Consider the following 23697-nt stretch of genomic DNA (forward strand, 5'->3'; position numbering starts at 1 on the left):
AGAGCTCGGGGAAGGGCTCCAAGGCTTTTGCCCTGGGGAGGAAAGAGAGACAAACAGTGCTCTGCCATTAAAGGTCCACAGAAGACCAGAGCATTACTCCGTTCTCCCCCACATGCCTCCCAAACGAAAACTCCTGAAAATCTGTCTTCATTACAGCGGTATCACCCTTCAGGACAGGAACATGTTTCACTGACACATCTGTTTCACAGGGACAAATGCATGGAGGTGAATATGTTGAATAAACAAGCTGAGGTCTGCAAAGCCACCTTGAGTAAAAACTGGATTTTCACATCCTTTAGGTACTTAGAGTCTCTGCCCTCATTATCTGAACTGCACCCACACAGACAGTCCCTGCAAATGTAGCATTTTACAAGTTTGGGTATCAGATTTATTGTTTAAAATTATTTTCAAGCCAATGACTTATAACAGAGATATATCTGCTCATCTACGTCAACAAGGGTTGTATGAATCTTAGATTTCTAAAATGCAAATTAGCTATTTATGCTAGAAATTGAGGGATCCACTATAGTTTATTTTGAGGTGGGCTTTTTCATTTTGAACATTTTTCACAAAGATGCATACCACTATTTAAGTATGATGAGGTTAGCATAAACCAGCAAAAGCAAAGAAATTGTAAGCTAAGATTGATGATACATTCCTAACTCATGCTGTTGTGCCTAATTATTGCAGGACTGCCAACCAGCTCATGGTAATTACATACTGCAAACAGAGCTGGGGGGGGGGGAATCATTGTTTTGGGTTCATATTACTTTCACTGAACTTTACTGGCATGTTTGATTCATATCTCCTTTTTATGTTTTGAGCTCATAGAGCCTGCAAACTCAAATACAAAGCTTCTGATGGATCAGGAAGAACAAGGCTGGTTTTCCCTCCAGACTCTCGTCTAAAGCACAATGACAATCTTGTTCCATTTATTACCACGAAAACATGCTGCTCTTGCTTCTCTTCGCGAACCACTCTTGGCCAGCTTTGTTATTTCCAGAAGAGACACCAGCCAGTCTTGTTTCTGTTTGTAGATGGCATATGAGAAAAGGAGGGGGCTTTGAAGAGCACGGGGAAAGAGCTGTGTTACGCACACCGACCGCAGGTTTCTATCGGTCTCTTTTTTGCTGTTTCCTAGAGTTCAAAAGCAGACGCTTCTTTGCATTCTCTTACTGGATATGAGTATAGTTTCAGTCCCAGAGCGGCGGTATCTAGAGAGGAGTTTAATAATTTTTACTCTCTCATTTTACACTCATATGTCCTTAACCCAATTTAGATGGTCAAAGCACTCTGGGACAGCGATTTTTGTTCACTCAATATGTACACAGTCCCTAGCACTGCAGCATCCCACCCCAATGGAAAACATTAAGTGCTTCTCTGATATAAATGCTAAATAATTGATCACAAATCCCTAAATCATACAATGCAATGTAATTTCTTCTCCCTGATTTTGTTACGCTATTATTTATATCAGCATACGGTATTGATATAAGAAATTTGTAATGAAGTCCCAGAGATGCTTTGATTTAATGTGGTTACAGGGACTATCATTGCAAGTGGCAACAAATAGCTCTAATGGATTTTCTAGTACCTTGTTTTCATCATCCGTAATAGACTCTCATCTGTGCTGGTCGGAACTGTAGGACGCCCGTGTCTTCTGCACCCAGACTTTAACAGATCTATATTTTATGGCCCTACAGGAAAAGTAATTGCAGGTTTTATAATGTCTGTGTACTGCTCCGACTGAAAGCAATCCATTTAGAGACTTCCGGAAAGTTGAGGTGTTTCGGTTACAAATGCATGAGCTGAGATGGGCCCCGGCTGCGCAGCCGGCCGGTTACCAGCCTCCTTTTAACGAGGGCGCATTCCAGAGACCTAACTTTCTTTTCCTTTGTAGTAAAACAAAAATAGAAGAAATTTTTGGAACACAAGGGGTTTAAGCTGAAAGGACCCTGCCCCTGAGTTTTATCAGTTCAGAGGAAGCGCAGGAACTTGGAGGCCAGTCCAGAAGATGCTGACAGCTGGAACCGCCAGCGAGGGTAGCATGCCAGCATGGCTGCTCACCCTCTTCCCAAATCAGACCCTTCGGCTGCAGCTCACAGTTGACAAAAATCAAGAATCTATTTTGACTCACTGTCTGACCTCAAATTAGCTTTCAAAAGCTGTGCAACAGATCTTGACAATCTCACCCTAGGAAAGCAGGAACTAAGGCAATTGGAGAAAAACAAAATCACTTCTGTTTTTTCTTTTTTTTTTTTTTGTGTTGAATGATGGAGTAATTATACCGTCTACCTAAAAGTCGAGGGCTCTGCCAAACATTCATACCTACACAACCCTCCGCAGGGCTGTCTTCCTGCCCCCATGGTAACAGCCAGCCCTGCAGCAAGAATTTGGCCCAAGGAGCGGGAGAAGGTAAGAGGGGAACAGGGTTTTTTAAAGGCACAAATGCCCTCTAAATGCCAGGTCTGCCATTTCACCTCTCAAGACCAAGAATAACTCAGTCCGAATGCTAACAGTGTCTTTTTACTGTATGTGATGAATGGATTAATCCTGTTATTAGCAGAATAATTTATCTTGTTTGACACTCTAGGCAAAAAATCCAATATGCTGGATTCCACAGACATGGCAGTGCTTCGTAATATTTTGTTATCTTTTCAATGTATAATTAATAAGGAGAGTAGGGAATCCAGGAGAATCAGCCAGCTTTAAAATAAGCAGAAAACAGAAAGTTAAGATATCTGGAGTTGAGTCTCAGATATTTCAATGACAGTATCAATTGAAAGGAAAGTCACCAACTGGGAGACAGACAAGATCCAGTTGCAGCTGGCAACAACACAAATGCCACTTGTTAAATTATCTGAAACCATTTTTTGTCATAACATGAATTACATGCGCTTAGTGATGAGCCTAGTTTTAAAATGTTATTGTTTTCCCTGTATAGTCTTGGACTGAACTTCTCCAGATGTATGAACTGGAGAGAAAAGGATAGCCAGCCTAGACCCTTGGCATCATCAGGCTCCCGAAAGCAGCCATTCAGCATGAAAATCTATGCATGGTTAAGTAGGGAAAAAAGTATGCTTAAGTCTCACGGGTAGGCAGTTAGAGAATCCCTGTACTAATCAAGTAATTTTTTATTTTCAAGATAGCACCCCAAAATTACAGACTTTCCTTGACCCAGACAATGAACATTCTTCCTCTAACTCTAGAAAACCATGTGAATCAAACAGTTATTTCCAAACACTGTGTTTCCTGGCATAAAAATAATTACCTCCCCTCCCAACACACACACATTATCTTCTTAAGTGCTTTTTTCCTGAGGTTAAATACTCACTCTGAAGCTGCACAGCTGACCATACAAAATTTGTTGCATGCCTGGTTCAGCTCACTACTTGGAAAATAAGAAGTAATGTTCTGCTTGGAGCTCCTACATGGACCAGTGGGGGCTGCGTTTCTGCCACAACCTTCACTTGGCCTGGAAACCACCAACCTGCTGTGGCTCAGAAGCTATACTCAGCAGGGCAGGCACCAGCTCATACTTTGTTAAGTGATAGCAAAATTTTTATTTTTATTTTCAAAAAAGAACTGTGTCACTTCAGGAAGAGCTGCTAAATTACATTGCCATTTTGCAATATCCCCAGCTGAACATACCATAGAGAGGTTCTGTGTCACTTCAAATTGCTCATGAGGAACTGGTGTGCTGGTACATAGACCTGACATGGGACTTCGGGGGATTAACTCCTACATATCACTGAATCAGTTCCCAAACAAACATGTGAACTCATCCTGATGAGGAGCAATATTCTGTTTCTACAGCTTTTGAGCTGGAACACAAAGGGAACAAACCAAAATGTAGCTCCAGAAAATACGCAGACAATATGTGTGCTTGTGAGCACCAGGTTGAACTCAGTCTTCTGAAGCATAGTCAAGATTGGGAAAGGTGTGAAGCCTTGGCTAATCAGGCTTCCGTCATTAGGTCGTGCCATAAATAGCAAAAGAGGAGTAACAGAAGTGGCACAAACCAATGTGGGGGGTAGAAGTGGGGTGGGGGACCACAGGGCAATGGGGCCAGATGTCCCTGAGCAGCTGTGTGTGCCCCCGACTGAGCCGCAGGGCTGCAGGCACGTGGCAGCAAAGCTTCCCCATCCGCATCTAGCCTTGCTTCCAGGCTGTGCAGATCCCAACGCTAGAGGAGCAAGAAATGTGTTTGGCATTTTATATGGGAGTAGGGAAGATGCAAAGAAGAGCTCCTTTCTAAAGGACTTGCAAGGTGGTTTGTTGCCTTCTAATGCTCTGTTTAAAAGCATTATTATTACAAAGCAGCACGATTTGTTTCCAGTGGAGTCCACCACTGTGGTACCTATCTACCAGACACTGGAGTAGGGCAGTCCTGGCCAAGTTTCTGCTTGCCTGGCTTGCACACAGAGGCAGGTCTCTTAGCTTCCCAGGAACTGCGTATGGGACTATGGGGAGAAGAATTTGGCCAGGTTGTTAATCAGAGAAAAAGCAATCTGTGGGACAGATACTAGGTTGTAGTCACTTGGCATGGCCTCACAGACTTCAGCTGAACAGCTTTATGCAGCAGCAGCAGGGTCTGGTCCCTTGAACATCTGAAGGGAGGCGGGAGGAGGACTGTAAAGGAGAAAGCCATAATCACAGGGAAAAAATTGTTTACTGGGAAGCTCTATGTATTCTCAGATCAATGTGAAAGGGTGGTATACCATACAGAGACGTAAAAATTACGTACTCAAGCACCTCCTTTTGCCTATTAATACATTATTTCTGTTTCTCATGCATGGCTGATGGCGGTATGCCACACTTAACCCAGTTTCAGGCGCAACTGACATTAGCAGCTCCTACAACTGTCTCTCACACAGAACCCCCAACCCAGATATTACCAGTAAGAAACGTGCCCAATTCACTTCTACAGAAAGCAGACTTTGTTAGGAGGTTTTCATGAGCTCACGGGTGTTCTTAGGTGTTCAAAACACATCGTGCAACCAATCAGGCCATTCTTTTGTGTTCTTTTGTTTCTTCTATTCCCTCCACCCCAGTTATTTTTGTAATGTCCATTTCATGTCCCCTTCTCTTTCTGAGCTCTACTCAGATTGTATGGTTTGGATTAAATGCATTAAAAGTCCTAGCTGTTGCCCAGCAGCCATTTAATGATAAAATTAGTCTTACAGCTTGAAAAAGGCACTCCCACTTCACCCTCCTAACTGTGATAGCTGCAGCTTTTCTTGCGTTGGCTCTTGAGCCTTGTGTGGCCCCTGAGAAAGGTAGCTCAGCTCAGCGACCTGTCAGTAACGGGAACCAGTAGAAGCAAGCAGGTGGAGAAGAGGCTGCTGGTCATGGTGGCTGCTGGTGCACGGAGAGGGACGCAGGTGCCTGGGGTGGCTGTGGGCTGCCCCCGAGTTGCAACCCCCCCCCCCTTGCCTATCCCCCACAAGACTAACTTAAACTGGAAAAGGTGAAGTAAAGAGAGTTGATTTAGGGTTTCATGCCTCCTCACGGACCCTGCTATGCTCCTCCCCATGGCTCAACTCCACCTGCTGTGAGCAACCCCTTTCGCTCAGAGGTTTTCCATATGTAGATTTCTGCAGCGGCCTTGCCATTCCCTGTGGGTTTTTAGACCACCTTTTATTTGTTAATTCTACCTTCATTTGTTACCTTCTTATTGTGAACTGTTTTATCTAAATGCCACTTCAATGCCTACTTTGCCTAATCACTATTTCCTATTCACACCCAACCTTTTCAACAAGGATTTGGGGAGAGGGAAGATTCAGGAGAGGAGGGGAGTTGCCGTTTTACTTTGCTTTTTCCACTATCTCCATTCTTTTTCTTTTCCTTGGCTCTAAGAAAGGGTACAAAATTTCTCAGTCCCAGTGAAATATCATCTTCTACCAATATATTTTCTGAACTATGTGATATTTATTTGCAAAGTATGTTTCCTATATATCTCAATCTGAAGATTCAAAAATCATTATGCTTTGCTTTCCAAATCCTACATCTCCTCAATTTCCAGTGATCTCACAATGTAAATACTAATAGCTGCAAAAAATAAAATTAGAGAAAGTCAGTACCCTTACATCAGCTATAGCTTTCTGCAGCAGGACAGAAATGGATATTTTTTAAATGATTTTTTTTTTTTCCCCTCAGTGCTGACTTGGGCATTAAAACCTTTTACTTTGCTGGAGTTTGGCAAAGGAAACCAGTGACAAGAGGGACAATACAATCAATTCTGGACACCTACCACCTTCTTGCAGAGAGATAACCAAACATTTCAAATATGAGTGGACTCAAAGACAATGGTAGTTAATGGGAACCTATCAGCTGACATTAATACTCAGACCCTTAATTATTTCCTTCCAAGCTAAGACAAAAAGAACAAATTCCACAATCTATATAACAGGTCATAGATCGTTAGGTGAATGGCAGGGTCTTGAAAAGGGTTCTTATGATCTCTGTGGCACTCAGCTGCTGATGCTCTGTGAGCATCAACCCATCTTCTCTACCCATCACCGTCATTTTACCTCAGCCATTATGCCTTTCTCATCAAAGATGGCCTGTAAGTCTTAGTGAAGCTCTCATGAAGATATACAAAGCAGGATCACTGCTGCCCTTTCAAAGCTTCCCAAAAATCAAATGCATTTTGCAGCCACAAGGTCTATCAGACACCTGGCAGGGGTTAGACACTTACATGTTATGGTTAGAGATCATCAGAGTTTTCCTAGAGGAAACTTCATCAACAGCGAGAGATGAACCGAACCCCCAGATAGTGTACACTCAGTGAACTTTGGGAGGCTGAAGACACGGTTCACATGGACTCTGCCTGGATCTTTGGCACATCTCCAGGGACTCCTGTGCTCACAGGATCCAAGGTATGTTTCTAGTGCTTTCAAGATGTGCTGCTTGGAGATAGTCATCCATGGAGCCAAACTGAAGGACCTGGAGTTCTTAATCTAACTGAGCTCAAGCTCTGCAGCAGAGAGCTTAGAAATTTCTGAAACTTTTATTTTAATGGGTTCTCCTTGGCTGGCCATGTGCTTTCCTATGGGAGCAGGGCTAGACTCTGGAAGTCCTCTTCAGAGCAGTGGACGTGTTGGCTGAGCTGCCTGGTCTGAGGCTCAGCACACTCTCAGTCCCACCATGAAGTAGTCTGCAGAAGTGTACTGTCAGGGAAGGACGGGACTGGAAGCACAACCACCAGCCACAGAAACAGACCTGTTCTTCAGCAGCAAGGATCATGAGGTGCAAGTCCAGGTTTGCTAGTACCCTATTTGAATCATTCTACAACCATTTTTTTCAATTGGTTCACAACTTCAAAACTTTTGTTTCTGTTTGACTCATATTTATGGTGTAAAGTTTATGTTTGTTTTTTTTAAAGGAGCTTTTTGCAAACTAGAAATCCTGTGTTTTCAGCTGTGGCAGTTGCAGACTAACCCAACCACTGATGGCTACAACATTATCTTGTTTTTCTGCACTCATTTCATTGTCTCTAGCTGGTATTTCTCATTGTACTGTTCAATTTGTAACAGGACTACCCTTCAGCTTATTTGTGTACGGGGCTAGTCACAATAGGGCCCTGTTTCATAATTGTGTTGAGGTAATGCCCAAGGCTCTCAGCAAGAAATAATAATAAATGACATGACACAACTGTACTGAGTCACACCTTTGTAAAGCCCAGCTCTTTTTGAGGGACACAAGAGCATAGATAAAAACAGCCACAGGCGGCAAAGAGCCCTTTCTGAAAACAGCTCCTGGTAACTCATTCAAGTCAGTGGTCATAAAGAACAATAGCACAGCTGTTAGATAAATGGGATGCTTACAACTGCACACAGAAAACCTAAAAATTTGAGCAACAAACTCATTAGCCTTTACTACATGAGTGGTACAGGACCTGCTGTTTCAGTAATGCTCTGCTGGGTCACATAAAACCTGTAGAGAAAACGCAGAGAGGTCTGGCATCCATCCATTCCCCCATCTGTCTGAGGGCAGCTGGGAAACTGCCCCAATCAGTCGTCAGACTCAGGGATGCTCTAACGCTGCTGCCAGTGCCAGTGTATGGGAACTGTTACATGACCAAGGTGTTCATAAGCCTCAGTTTGCAATGAATGCCTTATATCATCTCTCATTAACAATTAAAATAAAAGCTCTATTTTTTACAGCTGTTTCAATCAGCCCTGCTCCTAGTATGTATGTTCCCGAAACAGCAAAATCACAGATCATCAGCACCATTTCTGGATCATCTCATCGGCCTATGACCATATCCAGCACAATCCTTTTTACCAGGAATTTTAAAACTGTTTTCTACCACATTCTAGTGGCATCAGTAACCCACGGCTCCATGCAAGGCAGTGGAGAGCATATTCTGAAAAATACATGGTGTATATTAAAATCACATCAGTAGGGACATATCAGAATATAAAGCAAAGACATCACGAGCCTGGAACTACTGTTTTTTTCCTAGGGTTTTGTTTTGGGTAAGGTTGGTTTTTTCCCTGCACTAGACAGTCCTCCCAATTTGTTATGACTTTTAAAAAAAACAACCTAGGAATGAAGGAATTAGATTAAGTCCTTCCACTTAGTTAATTTCCATGATCTAATATTCCCCTCATGTTCCAACACAGCTCTGTTCTCTGCTGACATCAGGGCTGAGGAAATCTCTTAGAAGGCGGTTTCAATTCAAGGGCAAGGCAGACCAGAGACCACTGAGTTCCCCAGACAAAGTATGCTCGGTTTAGCGTGCTTGTAGGCGAGCCAGAAACTTAACGAGAACACTTAGGAAACCAAGTCCCCTTGGATATAGATGATCAATAACGTTCTCGACAAAGCTGAAAACAGTTCAGAACATGGTGTCTCACCAACTTGTACTGTAACGTTTTAGTGTAGTTACTGTGGATCTCACTTCTGGCAAGATCTCGAAACAGCAATCAATACTTGCCCAGGGTAAGCTTTCCCTGCCATTTATTCTGTTATCCAGCCAATGGCAACAGCAATCATTTAAGATCAGCTAAGCACTGATATGTTGCTAATGATGAGTATATCTACTGTATGGGTAACAAGGATCAAGACCCTTCCATGCTGGATACTAGAGAAGAAAAGATGCCCAGATACCCATCGCTATAACATCTGAGGAAACTTTGTATAAAATGAGTAGCAACAGAAAAGTCACCAGTGGACTTCCTCCTCTCACATCCTGCAAATAAAAATGTTACCACAGAGAGAGCAGACACTAAAAAGAAACGGACTATCTGTCAAGTGGGCTGAGCTTGTATGGAGGAAAGAAGAGAGGCAAATATTTTAACAATATGGGGATTAAGCGTTTATCGCAGCAAGGTCATAAAAGGATGATTTTGTGGGACTGACTCCTGGTATATGCTCCTGTTGTTTTTCTGTTGGTCTGTATCTGATGTTTGCCAAAAATGTCAAAGTGCGAGATGTAAGACTTTGGTTTATGTCCATATGTTATGAAGGAAGTAAAGCAAACCAATCCGTCAAACCAGTGGCTGATGCTTAACCTCCTTTCTCCCTTAGACTTGCATATGTCTGTTTCTCCTGCACAACAAACCCTAAACTGCAGAAACAAAAAGCCTTATTGAGCATTCGGGAAATGTTCTGAACAACACTGCCCATCTCCTGCGGCAAAACGTGGCAGCAGAGACAGACGCAGTACTGGTGGAAACGACTGGCAGAGGGATATTGCAAAATACATGTGACTGTAGAACGCAATATGACTGTTTCTCTGACGGGGGGAGCTGAACACAGGAACACGCTGAGAAAAGCACTACAATGTGCTGGATGTGCCAGCATTACTGAATACTGAGTAGTTGCAAGAACAGGGCACATGCAGCAAGAGGAAAATGAATATATCATCTAAAATAACAAAGCTAAGTTAAATATATGTTCACTGCTTTCAGGTAACTGCCAGACACTAGTAAAGAGCAACGATATCCTTGTGCCCAAAGCCAGTCTAAGTTTTTGTTTTTCAGATCCTTCTTCACTGAGACCTCAAAAGAACTTCAAAAGAAAAACAACATGTGTATAGTGGATGGTGGAAGATATTGGACTGAGCAGAGCAGCTTTGCTCAGTAGCTGAGGACAAGGGAACGACTCAGACAGATGGACTGTCATCACTTAAATTGGAATTAGCCAGGACACAGCAATAATGCTCAGCCAGTGGCTGGGTTTGTATACCCTTTTAAGAGCGTAACTTACTACACTATGATTCATCTAGGTAGCAAACTTATTGTAAACAAACTCTAGTCCTTGCCTACACTTGATTTCTTGGCCCCAGGTTTCCCATCTCAGTGGCTTGGCTCCACCAGCGGGAGCAGCACTGGCAGAGCTAACATGGATAAGGCCCCTAGGATGGTGACACCTTCACCAAGCAACCGCTTCCACCCACCAGGAGCAGGACAAAGGCACCCTGCAACCCCCCTCAGCAGTCAAACCCTGCAAGCCAGGTGGTGCTGGCACAGGGTGCTGCAGGAGCGTTCAGAAGGAGCTCTGAGAAACATCCCTGCCACCCTGCCCTCTCCCTTGCTCTCACATGAAGCAGGAAAGGGAGGATCGAGCTGCGTGATGGTGGTTCAGGTCGCCTGCGGTGCCACCCCCAGCCTAGGGAGCAGCAGCTGGAGGGGAGCAGGGAACAAAGAGTGTTTCTTGCTTCCCTGCGGGAGAAGGAGTGACTGCCAGGTGCGGGGCTCTCCCTTCCTTCCCCTTGCACTCCCACAGGCACCCTGTCAGAGGGCACGGTCTGCCAAGCCCATGCACAAGCTCCTTGCACCCTCTTAGTCTCCAAAGCAGAGTCATGTCAGACTTGCCTGCGAAAAAGGGTGCAAACTCTCTTGCCCGGGCTCCTCTGGGGCACGCGCAGCCCAGGCCCCCAGCAGAACACAAACCTGAACTCTGCCATTGCAGCAGCACAGCGACATTGCTCTCTGCATCAACGCTGTCTGAGCCACGTGAATTTTGTCTGTGTGATTTCCTCCAGCTTATCGCCTGATCTCTAGCCCACAGTCAAACTGAACCTTAAGGGTTACAGGTGAGGGAGCGAAAAGTGCTTTTGTTCTCCCTTTGCATCCCTCCTTCTTCCCACCTCCCAGCCTCCTCCCTCACCTGAATCAATCTGAAGTTACAGAAGTAGAATCACAAGTTAAAGAGCAAAAAATAGGGAATATGGAAAAAGCCTGTCATAAAACGAGGTTACTCATACCATCATGAGGAAGCAGGGTGATTATACACACTTTACACAGAATGATAGAAACAATAGGATTACTCACACAATCTCAAACTCTAATGAGGCGCATCAGTTACACTCCCACAGCAACCTGGAGAAAGAAGGAGAGTAAAATCTGTTGGTTTAGCCTAATAAGGACTTTGTGAAAGAGTTGCAGTTAACATGTCCTACTTACTTATGGTATGCCACAAGCCTGCTAGGGACTGCAGTCCAGGGTTTCTATGTGCTCACCAGCCCAATGGAGAGGGGGAGGGAGCATAGACGTGGCTATTCTTCTAGCCATCTCCAGCTCCAGTGTCATCCTTAACATAATCGATTGAGGGCAAGAAGGTAGGTACAAAATCAAAAGAGGAAGCTCACCGGTAGTTATGCTGAAACTTTGAAGAATACACCTTATATTTTGTTTTAAATAATTGGTGACACACTAAAAAGCCATTCACATAAAGACAGAGGAACAGGACGGGTCTCCTCACATGCACTTCTACAACCAGACCTCTTGAAAAGAGCAAGTGCCTGATTGACTTTACGTGTTCGTGACTGTGAAGGCAGTATCTGTAAATGCAAATGGTACCAATGAAAGGAAACATGCCGTCTGAAATGATATGTCTGTAAAATTTTGTAAGACCTATTTTTGTAAATAGATTATGTACTACCTGGCAGATTTCCCTCCAGGATAGGCTTTTTTGTGTGAAATTTAGAAAACAGCTGAGAAGCCCGTGGGCACAATTCATCTCATTCTATCACAGAGGTTTCAGCCAGGTGAACCGTCCTCTCCTCGCCCAGTAGGCGTGCAGGAACCCCAGGCAGCTGCACTGCAGCTGCCCACAGCAGCTTGAGGTGGATCCATCCCACTTTTCTCAGGAGCTGAGCTTCCTTCACAATTCCTTTTACACACCTGTTTGCGCCTTCAGATAGGCACAGCACTTAAGTACATGCTCAAACTCTCCTTCTCCCGGACAAGGAATTAAGCGTGTGTTTAAAAGCTTTCCAGCACAGAGATGATTTCCAACCTGAGACCCACCTCGTGGGAAAGTCCAAGGCTTCAAAATACGTAATCCTTAATTTTGTGTGAGATTGAAATAATTTAAAATCAATGGTTCACTTCAGACTCACAAAAATGCTTCACTGCAGCTTTATATCATTTTGACATTTCTATTCAAATGTTAAGGGAAAAAGAGAAATCTAAAATGTAAGCATAAAAATAAAACATAAAGTGAACATCATGCATCTTAATTGTGTTGAAATAAAACAAAACTTTTCATGAAGATGTTGGTGAAATCGTTGCGTTCTGTCAAGTTTATCAATTTGTGTTGAATCAGCACTTTCTAAGTGTTCATCCAGCTCAAGCCTTCGTATACTCTTTACATCTTTTCCTTTTCAGCGGAAAAGCTTTCCCAATGCTTTTGATGGCACCATGATAACTTCTCTATAGCATTTCTATTTAAAATTCCCTTTACTTACATTGAAAAAATAATCACATAGCTTCATTTTTTTGCTCCTTGCCATTAGAGCACTATCGTCTTCATAAGAAAGATGCTTTTTATCTGCTTGGAGCTCTTCAGTATGAATAATCTCAAGGAAAATTATGCAGAAGACTCCTCAGTTAGTGTTTCCCCTCCCTTGAGTGCCTGAGCTCTCCAAACACATAACTGGAACACAGACATCAACCCAAACTTTTTGCAACAACCCATTGGTGTTTCTGGTTATTATCATGCCTAATGTTACAATACACCCTCTTTTAGGAAAAGCAGTGTTTAATTGACCAAACAAGAAAAACAAATGCTTCCCCAAGGCAAAAATTCCATGAACTATTTGGATGTTTTCTGTGAAGTTAACAAGCACTTCTGTCAGTATTTGGAAGTCTGAGGCACTGTTTTTTGAATGGACTGAAGTAAAGAAGAGACAGCTTGAATAGGATTTTACAGTTTCAACATGCTTAAGGACATTCCAGACTAAAATATCACTTGTTTTATAACATTACTCATAAATAAATGAAGTTTTAAGATAGACTTTGTACTCAAATTAAAATAAATCTTAAGTTATATCAGTACAGCTAGAATAACAGAAGAAGAGTATGGTTATCTTCTAAGCTTACAGGGAAGAGTAACAGGCCATGCTCTTGAAACCTTTTTAATATATTTACGTTTAATGTGACCCTGCAATCAGACTACATGTGGAAACACTAAGTGCAGCTTTTTGGACTTTTGGGGCTCGGTGCAGCTGCAGGGATATAATCCATAGATGATCCAAATACAGGAAAGGAAAAGGATTCAGTTTTTTAATACCAACATCATTTACCGACTTCATGCTGACACAGTGTAGGTGAACATAAGACTATCGAGGGGAGGACTGATTCTTGTTCCTCCCAACCAAATGAAAAACATTAAACCAGCATTTTCACTGCCAGAAAATAATAAAAAAAACCAATCTTCAACTTTCCATGTTTTTGGGATAGCAAAACCACTGGCAAGCTGGAACTCGGATTCCAAAGCCATTGAATTCTTGGGGACGTCTCAGCACTGTCCTTAGGATCAATGAATCAAAGCCATACTACTGTCTCCACGCAAGTTCCCTGGGTTTTTTCCTTGCTGTTCCCCCTAAGGGGGAGCATTCCAGGAAGGATGTTGTTCTTTACATAGAAACATGATACAGTGAGCCTGGAAGGAAGAGATACCTGACTGGGACAGGTTTCGGTTACCCAGGAGCTGATGTTTTTCCCATCATATCTGAGATGATCTGTAAGTGCTCTGATGTGCATGATTAACTGAAAACTGAACGCTTAATACACCCAGTCAAAATATGAGGCGTATATGTGTGATTTTAATTTGATTGAAAACAGAGAATATCATTCCTAACTCAGGAGTTTACTGTGGAAATTCAGATCGTAATCAGACCATATTCAGAAAATAAATATGGAATAGTAATCCATGTTGCCCAATCTGTACAGTGCCAGGCAGAGTTAATCCTAATGAATTGAGTTGGTTTGAATCCTGATTTCCCTAGCATGTTTTAATTATTTCAGTTTACCTATTACATTTAAGGTCCAAGATTTCAAAATGCCAAATTCTACGAAGAAGTAGTTATGGCATGAGGTTTAGTGACATAAACTCCTTGATACTTTGAACATCTGCAATGCAACCAGCTGTGATTATAGTTTTTAATAACATGGGAACTGCTGTAACCCAGGCCTGTTGTGAACAGCCCCAAGGTGACCATCTCCAGTTCAACCAAAACACAAGCCTTGCAACCCTTCCCTACTGCCAATATGTCCTATTTGCCTAAACTGTAGGCTGAGAAAAGAACTTTACCTCTTAGTCTGTAGATAGGTATCTACTGGAAAATCTGATAAGCCAGCTGAATCTTAATTTTGGAGAAGCTACTGAGCATATTTCCTTAGAAGATGATCAGTTTAGTCAACATTCCTTTAAATTGCCTGAGTTTAAACCTACAGACCTGAAAACTACACTATCTTCCTTGACTGCACTGTGAACTTCTCAAATGCACCTGAGTAACTTAGATTTCTCAATACTGCTCATTTTTGACAGAGAGCTAGAAAATCTAGTGTTCTCATCTGGGTTTTGGTTTTGAACAGAATCAAAATCTGAGGTCAAGTTTTGCCCTCAACCTTATTCATATGCAATCAACTCCATGCTTCTGCACGGATTCACCTTGGAGGAGCAAACGGTCTTCAGAAATCCGAACAGAATTCAGGGGGTGAAAGACTACTCACATTAAAGCCAAGAAAATATTCCTGCACAACTCTTAAGCAGTGAACTCATAATAAACATCCTGAATATAGAAAAAAGCAACCTTGGATAATTAGGGTTTCCAATTGTTGGTCATTAACTAGAAATTAGCAACACTATCAAAATGCCATTTGTTTTTCCATGAAAGACTGATATATTTGGAAAAAATATTTCCATTTAATTTGGATTAAGGCTAATGACAGTATTGTGTTATTTACTACCCCAACTATTCAAAAGTGCAAAGTGCTTTTTAAGTATTCACAGAACCCCTAGAGAATTACAAATTTTAGTTCAAAGGATTGTGTATCAGAAAATTCAAAGCCAAAAGTGTTTTGCTCATAATTTTCCCGTTTATAAGCATCAGGCAATCTAAGTCATAGAATCATGAAATTTAATCCTATGCAATCTGTATGACCAATTATATAACCCAAGCTGGCACAGGTATGCAAACAAATGCAGAACAGAAAGCAAAAACTAGTAATTTGAACCAAATGTAATTAATTATTGAACAATTAACACTGATACCAACAATACCAATACCAAGAGACTCTTCTGCTCTCTTTGTAATAGATTGTAAATTCTAGGTTTTGATTAGTGATGGGTTTGTCCCACGTAATTTGAAGTATTCTCAAGGTCAGCATGTTTGGCTTCAGAGTTCTGTGATATGAAAACAAGAAACCTTTGTAAAATTCACAATCTGATCCAATCTTGACTTCAGATCACATCTTCCAGAGGCTGTATGTGTTCAGACCTACAGATCAAGTTTTCAGCTGTGATTTATGTGCAATTAGAAAATAAGTAAGTGAAAAAATGTTCTGTAAACTAGCTGCATGAGGTTTCCCAACACAGTTTGCAGGCTTTTAAGGGCAAATCCAGATCATCAATATAGCAAATCTTTTCAAAAGCATTTTCAAAGGATAAGAAAAAAGAGAGTGTTTCTGTGTCATGGGCAGGATGTTGAACAAAGATGTTTTAGTGGTGATAGTGGTATACATCTCTCACCATATCTATTTAGTAGTTATGCTTAGGTAGCAATAAAATGAAGGATGGATGATTATTGATTATGGGACGAAGCCCAGACTGGTGTCTGAAAGGTTAGTAATCCGAACTATGTAGACTGCTGGACGCTCATCTGTGGTACAGAGTACAAGCTAAGAGTTTAATGGAAGGAGTTATTATAAATAACATCTCTTCTGCTTTATCTCAGGCTGAATAAGTGCAGCCACCACAGTAAACCAGTATTATATCCCAACTGAAAATGCTGCTAAGATTATGCCTAGGTAAATATTGTGAGTTACCTGAGGTACCTTTAAAGAATTTTGAGTTCATGCAGTTCTAGCTTATTTGTCATTGACACTTAAATTTGACACAAAAAATGTTATCATTCATTCTCATATCTCATTTTAATAGAAAATAATTGTCATTGAATCTGCATTCCGTTCTTTCCCAAATGCTCTCTGTATCGCTTTCCACTGCATCAGGAAGATTTTACTTTTGCTGCCGTCAGATTCAAAAGTACTCACTACACACTTTTGAGAAGTACCTTGCTTAGTTTTGCTATATCATCTACTTCACAAATCAGTTCCAAGGCATTTCTTCCTTACTTAATTAAGATGTGCATGTATCACTAGCAAAGGATTTCTTATGTCTATAAGCAAATTCTAACTGGGGCATCTCTACACTTCTGCAGTTCCACTAACACCACGAGAGATACATGAAGGAAAAACAGATGCTTCCCCAGGTATGTAGAAACCTAACCATGTCTCTTAAATAATATCTGGGGGGTTTTTAACACAATTTAAACTGTATATTTGTCAGAGTGTAGCTTACAGAAAATTATTACCAATTTAAGAAAAAAAGTCATGATGTCATTTCTGCACCCTGAAATGTCTGGGAAAAAAATCTCTTCATGTCTCCCTTTTTTACCTGAGCATTGAGTATATAGAGTTTTCAAAGGCTCAACAATGGACTTTTTTATTAACAACACAGACTTCTTCGGCTTATGGAGAAAGTTACAGGTATTTAGTTAACTACAGCACTGCTTATGAATAAGCACTCAGAAGATGAAAGCGTAAGTGCAGTCTTCATATAATAGTGCTACTGGCTCAAGACTGGATATTCATCCGAAGCATTTTATTTGCCAAGGGCCAAAATCATGTCTAAAGACACACTTCAATCTCATTCAACAGTAACACACAAATAAATAATGTGTCTCTGCGTCATATAAAGTGAAGCTGAATACCATAAGCAGCTGCATGTTCCTTCCTCCACTCATGCTTTAATTGTGCAATCAATAGTAAAATGTTTAAATCAATAATTTTGAAGTTGTGAGCTCAAAGCCGACACCAGCAGAGGAGGTTCTGCAGGCTGTGCAGTGCCAGAGCTGCATTTTTGTAATAGTTGTGTCTTGCCTTGAGTGCATCAATCTATAGATCAGCACATCTGAAGAGAAAATCCACAGGATCTTCCCATGAAACTTTATCCCTTTCCTACTCCTTTGGATTCAATCTGCTCTTCTGTCTCGACTTTAATTCCTTTACAGGGGATGCACTTGCTCAAGGAAAAAAGCTCCAAACCTCACCTTTCAATCTAGAAATCATTCAGACAGAGCAGCGCTCTCAGAGGTTTTCCAGCACAGTCCTCTTGCCTTTCTCTATGCTAAAACTGTTCCCAAACACGAAACATTGAAATGGCTTGTAAATAAATGCCATTGCAAGGGAGACAAGCGGAGTCTGTGTAAACTGAGTTAGGTGAGGATGGGGTGGGGCAAAGGGGGGAGAGGTCAGTCCCTGCCTCAGCAGCCTCACCCGGCTGGCTGCAGACCCAGCCCGTGCTCTGCGGTCCATGCGAGGGAAGAGGCTGCAGCTCCGACGCAGCCTTCGCACCAGCCCTGATCGGAGAGAGCAGCTCTTTTGTCGGGTACAACGTGAGCAGACTGCTGCTGAAGGAAATCATTTTGTTTACAGCAATGGGAAGGGAATTGCTAGAGCAATTAAAATAATTTCTTGTTTCATAATACAAGCCATACCAAGAATGGCTGTTAGCTGCATTTCAGTCTCAGGTACTTAAAAACAAACAATCAATCAATCAATCAGAAAAAGTAGGTTCTAATTTCACAGAGGTTTGTTAGTAAAAAGCAATCTTTATTTAATGCCCTCAAATCCTAGATGCTGCTGTGCCTGGCAGGCACCCAGTCCACATCCTTGTTAGTGAGGAGCGGTCCCTTCCCGGCTAGCTGGAGGCAGTGGGTCGGCCAGGATATCTACAGGGGTTGCTGTCCTATACCGCCTACCTGAGGTTTTACCAGTTGCTGAAGGCTGTGAAGCCACGGGGTGTGCATGTATACGTGGAGGATAAGAGGAGAGGTGAAACGTGAACCTGTCACCCACTTCTCCTTGCCAAGACAGTTGTTGGCAGGGTTGGTCTCAGACCTCTGGTGGGACACACGGAGCCGTGCTGCAGGTGCCCAGGGCTGGCCTGACTCCAGTAAGGTGCATCCATTTCATGGTTTGTCCATAGCTTTCACCGGTAAACACAAGATTTGTAATAATGATGTCTCAGTTAAGGCCTGACTGGCCCAGGAAGGGGAGATTTGGTTTGTTTTGTTTCAGTTTTTTGAATTTTCTAGCTGTGTGTCTGCATAGCAGAACCGAAGTCCAAATACATTCCATCTGCTGATAGTACCTCTCAAGTCCAGAAATAACACCAAGATGCTGATACAATCCATCATAGTTAATATTTCTCAAGAGCCAAATGTTTACAGGGAACTTTCCAAGCAATTCATCGGGAAGGAATAATAATCTCTCTCTTTCTCACACACACACACAAATGTACAGTTCCATGGAGTAATTCTGAAGAGCCACATTAAATAATGTATGAGCTGCTCATGGACATTTTGCAGCAGGAAAAAGTGAAATCCACAGTGTTACATATTTCTCTGTGAATCGTTTGTTCAGTCCTATTGTTTGCTAGCTGTTTAGAGAAGTAAAGTAATCTCCCCAAGGACCCTTCGATGTGTCTGGGGTTAATAAGGAGAAATACGATATCCTTTGGGATGGAGTGGCATAGCATGAAGATACCTTCATCCCTGCAGATTACTAAACTGAACAGATCATTTTCACCTGCAATTCTGAGTAAACATACAGGTAGCTTTTGTTGTGGTTGTTTTAAAGTAACAGATAACGGTTGATAGAAGTGCTGATAATTAACATCTCCCAGTTGCAGAGGATTGTGATGGAGTCTCCATCACTGGAAATACTTAAATCACAATTGGATACTTTTTTTTCCAAAAGACTCATTGCAATTCAAACAAGAATCAATTCAAAGAAGTCTTGAGACCCGTGTTACTGCAGGAAACCTAAACAGATGATCACAATGGCCTTTTGCTATGATTATTTGTATCATCGAGGCTTCATGTGGCAAGACTACCCTACCGTGGGCACAACATCAGAAGCAAAAGTTGGTCTGTGGCTAAGGGTTTTTCAGTGTAAGACTGAGATAAGAAACAACAGAGGGATACAGGAAAATAGGGCAAACTGAACTACACAACAATACTAAGGCATGATTCTGAATCCGTAAATGCATTTAAGACACCGTGATCCTCTGAAGGCTCAACAAGTTTCAAATATTCTATGAATACAATGTATCAATATCAACTTCCTAATGTGTTCTTTCTGGGGGAAAAAAAAGAGTTAACTGAGACAATGCAAAACTATTAAATAGTAACTTTCCAATTAATACGTACAGGAAGGTAAATCCGGTAAATCCTGTGAAAGCTTTCTTTCAGTTTAGGCTGGCTGTATCAACCAAACATTTCAGACATCACCAGATGATGAAGAACTGCTGTTTTCTTTTGGACCAATGCAGCCTGGCATCAGAATCGTGTTAGATCTCACGGTCTAGGTAGGGCCATGTCTGGACAACACTTGCAACAAATATGCCTGGCCTTCAGAAAATAGATTACATAAATGGCATTGCACTGGCTAGAGCAGGGAGAGACCCTGCAAGATATAATACCGAAGGCCTGTCTCTTTGGTCTTCTTAAGGAATCCATATCATTCTTGATCTCTTTCCAAGAAGACATCAGGCATGGTGGAGAATTGCTAATGACTACCATACCTGCATTTCTTATACCCTGTCAGGTTAATTGTAACAAATCCCACAAAAACAAAGTTCCTATGATTCTGCAGAATAGAGTTTATATCTATCCTAAAGAAGATGAAATTAAATTAGATGTTAGCTTATGTTCTCAGATGTAAATTATGTAGCAGAATTTCAATTTAACTACCAAAATATTAGATATAACTGAATTTAAAAAACAAAATAAAATAGTTTAAATGAAACATATCCTCCAGTATTATTTTTTATTTATAAATCATTATGCAACTATGAATCCCTGAAACTAGTTTTAATTGATAAATATTGCATAAGATCTGTATTAAATCTCTTTTCTAGAGATGATCTGCATTTTAAAAAGGACTATAACTCTATAATGCAGGCTTATTTATAATAAATATTTAAGCAGACATATGTTCAGGAATTAAATATCATTTAATGGAAATGAAACAGAAAATTTAATTCAATGGAAAAGACACAGCTTGTGAAATGTATTTGGAAATCTCTTTTCCATGTTAAAAACATCAGACAGAAGAAAGGTTGTGATGCTACTCAGCCTAGAACATTGCAGCCTGAATTCCCAGCATTTTAGGAAGAAGGTTAATAGCATTATTGTCTTTAGCTAGTTTTTTAGAGACCAGCAGGGGTGGTGTTGCACCTGTTACCCTGCAACTGAGGCAAATCCAGGAATTACGCAGAGTTTCCCCAGACCTAGCATCCAGCTCCCCACCTGTTAAAAGACAACTGGAAGTGTTTGTTGCTGCACCTCTGAGTCTGGCACGTGCATCTTTAACACACAAGAGCCTGGATTTCCTCAGCTCTGGGTGCAGTCTGAGGTTTACCTATTTGACATTGTGGATGTGTTTAGGGAGAAGTTAACTTGTCAAAAGACACATCCATAGCTTGTGTTCCAGGCTCGGAAAGCATTTGGGGATCGTTTTGTTCATCTCTTTATTTCCTGTTGCAGATCTGACTGTGTTTCTAAGTGCTATTGGAACCTCATGCCCTTTTGTAGCTCTCAGAGTACAAATTCTCTTCATAATAAAAAAGGCAATTAACAAATTGCAAAAGAAATATTCCATCATGGGAAATATAATTCTACGTGTACATTATAGAAAAAAGGAACAGAAATCTGATCTTGACTGTGGTCACTTAAGTTAATAACACTATTTCCATACATAGCACTAATTACTTGCTTCATATAGTTGCTGGATTGGTGCCTACAATCAAAGGAAAGATTTAAATTGGAAGGAGTGGTGGGAAGAAAGAATAATAGAGAGAAAAAGAAACACTGTGTATTCTTTCCTCAAACATTTGTTGCTTTCCTTCATTTCTTCTTCCCTTTTTCTTTCCCTCCTTCTGTATTTAGGTTTTCCTCCCTATAGTCACCAATCTAATCTACTATTTTAGTAACTCCTATCTTTAAACTACGGAATTTTCTTTCTACTTACACCCACCAACTGCAACAAGAGGAAACAAAAAAGGTTTCTTTTGCCTCAAAGGGCAGCATTGCTGTGAAAAAATGACTGTGTAAAAGCAAAATCCTCTCACTGAACAAAACTGCCGCTTTTTGCGTGAAGGGATATTTGATTTTTTTTTTTTTTTGGAGAGCAGCGTACTGCTTCGCTTGGTACTTGTAGGGGAGAGCTAGCACGGCTGAAGGAGCGAGCTCAGACCTCTGCTCCGTCTTGTGACTCATTAACAAGGCCACCCGCCCGGCTTCAGGGGGCCACGTTCGCTGCCGACCCAATAAAGGGTACTGACGGCACCACCATCACATGGGGTAGCTGAGGGCGTAGCATGACCCAGAGAAGATGCTGGAGTGGGCACGGCTCCTGCTGGCAGGGGGCGAGGAGGGACCCAGGGGAGGGGGGGACTGAGCAACCTCCGAGTCACATCGCATGACACGAGGCAGCGTGATCTCACCAGGCATGTGATCCCTTTCCTCTAAGGGGAGAGGGAGGTAGGCCATGGACCTCGACACCAATCTTCAAGCCCTGCTCTGATTTAATCTGCGTTTACTGCTTGTGATGACAGACAGGATGCAAAAATCACAACTTCCCTTGGAGACTATGATAAAACTGAAAGGTCTGGCAGCCAGTCACACTGCATTTTAACTGGTAAACCAAAGCTCTTTATATAGAAACCATTAAAGTAATAAACATGAAACTCTGCAGTACTGTTTTTACAGTCACCTTTCAGAGGGAGCAACAATCTAAAGTTAAAGCTTTTTGTGAGGGGGCATTTTATGACTCCTGGACTTCAGCCTGTTTAGTTTATCCCCACAAAGGTAAAAAGTGATCTGAACATGGTCTGTAAATACCTCTGATAGCAGAGGGTTTTTAAACTAATGGAAAAGGGTAGAGCAAGATCCAACATCTGGCAACTACGCTAACTACATTCGGGAGCAAAGGCATGCACTCCTGACAGTCAGGATCTTCAACCAAATTACTTGCTCAAGGGTACGCTGGATTCTTTCTCAGGTGAAGCCTTGAAATTGAACCTGTGTACCCTACTAACAGAAGTTAGAGGCTCAATGAAGAAACCAGTTGATAATAATCTATGGTTTTTGTCAGACGAGATGATCAAAAATAGTCTTTTCTGGCATTAAAACTATATGCCGAGCGTTCAATTCCAGTGACATAAAGGGAGGAGTATTTAAATTGGAAATTCTTCAATGAAGTGTGTCTCTTTTACTCTCTCTCTCTCGAAACATGCCTGTTCAGGAAGAAACGTGATATGGCCACAGTGTTCATACAAAAGTTTAGCGTTCACTAGGTGCAAATTCCTATTCTTCTGTTCTCCGGAACAGTTAGACGTTGTTGACACTCCACACTTTTACCAGAATATTCGAGTCAGAGCAAAAAAAAAATTGGAAAGACTAATTAGACAAGATTTGTGAAAACATGTTGGGTAAAAATAGCTCAGGTCAATAGTGAAGTGTTCATTTTACCTGTCCTTTCACAAGTAAACTCACTAACTTCTGAGGTCATGTGCAAATACCTGTGGTCTGAACCTCAAACTCATAAACAAGTTCCACAATTCGTGTAGAAATGTCATTCCTGAGATATTTCAAACTCCTGGGAGCACTCTGAAAAGTCCTGGAATTAAAACTGTTTTCATATGCTGCCATTAGAAATAACCACATTTTCTTAATGTCAGAGATGCAGTGCTGAATATGGCTTAATTTTTCTCCAGGTTGCTATGACTGCTTGCACCTCCATAACCAACAACACACTACCTTTTTCAATATTTTAGTTTTGCGCACTGGATTCTTTATACAATAGCCTCCTGTGCTCTAGAAAAGTCCAACACTATCAGTACCTCACCTACAAGTTATATGGGTGTTGAGGTAAATGGTTTACGCTAGAATTAATCATCTATAAAGAGGTCTAGGCTGTGTTATATAGATTACAGCAACCAACCGATATTCATAGAATCATAGAATCATAGAATAGTTTGGGTTGGAAGGGACCTCTAAAGCTCATCTAGTTCAACCCCCCTGCTGTGGGCAGGGACATCTTCAACTAGATCAGGTTGCTCAGAGCCCCGTCCAACCTGACCTTGGATGTTTCCAGGGATGGGGCATCCACC

The 23697-nt window shown here is 41.6% G+C and overlaps 1 protein-coding gene across 1 annotated transcript in view; it reads left to right on the top strand.

Moving 5' to 3' along the window:
- The first annotated feature begins 2364 nt into the window (after positions 1 to 2364).
- ICOSLG (inducible T-cell co-stimulator ligand) overlaps positions 2365 to 23697 on the top strand; it is a 166414-nt gene continuing 145081 nt past the window's right edge. Inside the window, exon 1 of the mRNA XM_009330645.1 lies at positions 2365 to 2415. Coding sequence (XP_009328920.1) covers positions 2365 to 2415 — 51 coding nt within the window. The remainder of the gene's footprint in view (positions 2416 to 23697) is intronic.

Source organism: Pygoscelis adeliae, unplaced genomic scaffold (genome assembly GCF_000699105.1).
Source record: "Pygoscelis adeliae isolate BGI_AS28 unplaced genomic scaffold, ASM69910v1 Scaffold548, whole genome shotgun sequence".
NCBI classification, from domain to species: domain Eukaryota; kingdom Metazoa; phylum Chordata; class Aves; order Sphenisciformes; family Spheniscidae; genus Pygoscelis; species Pygoscelis adeliae.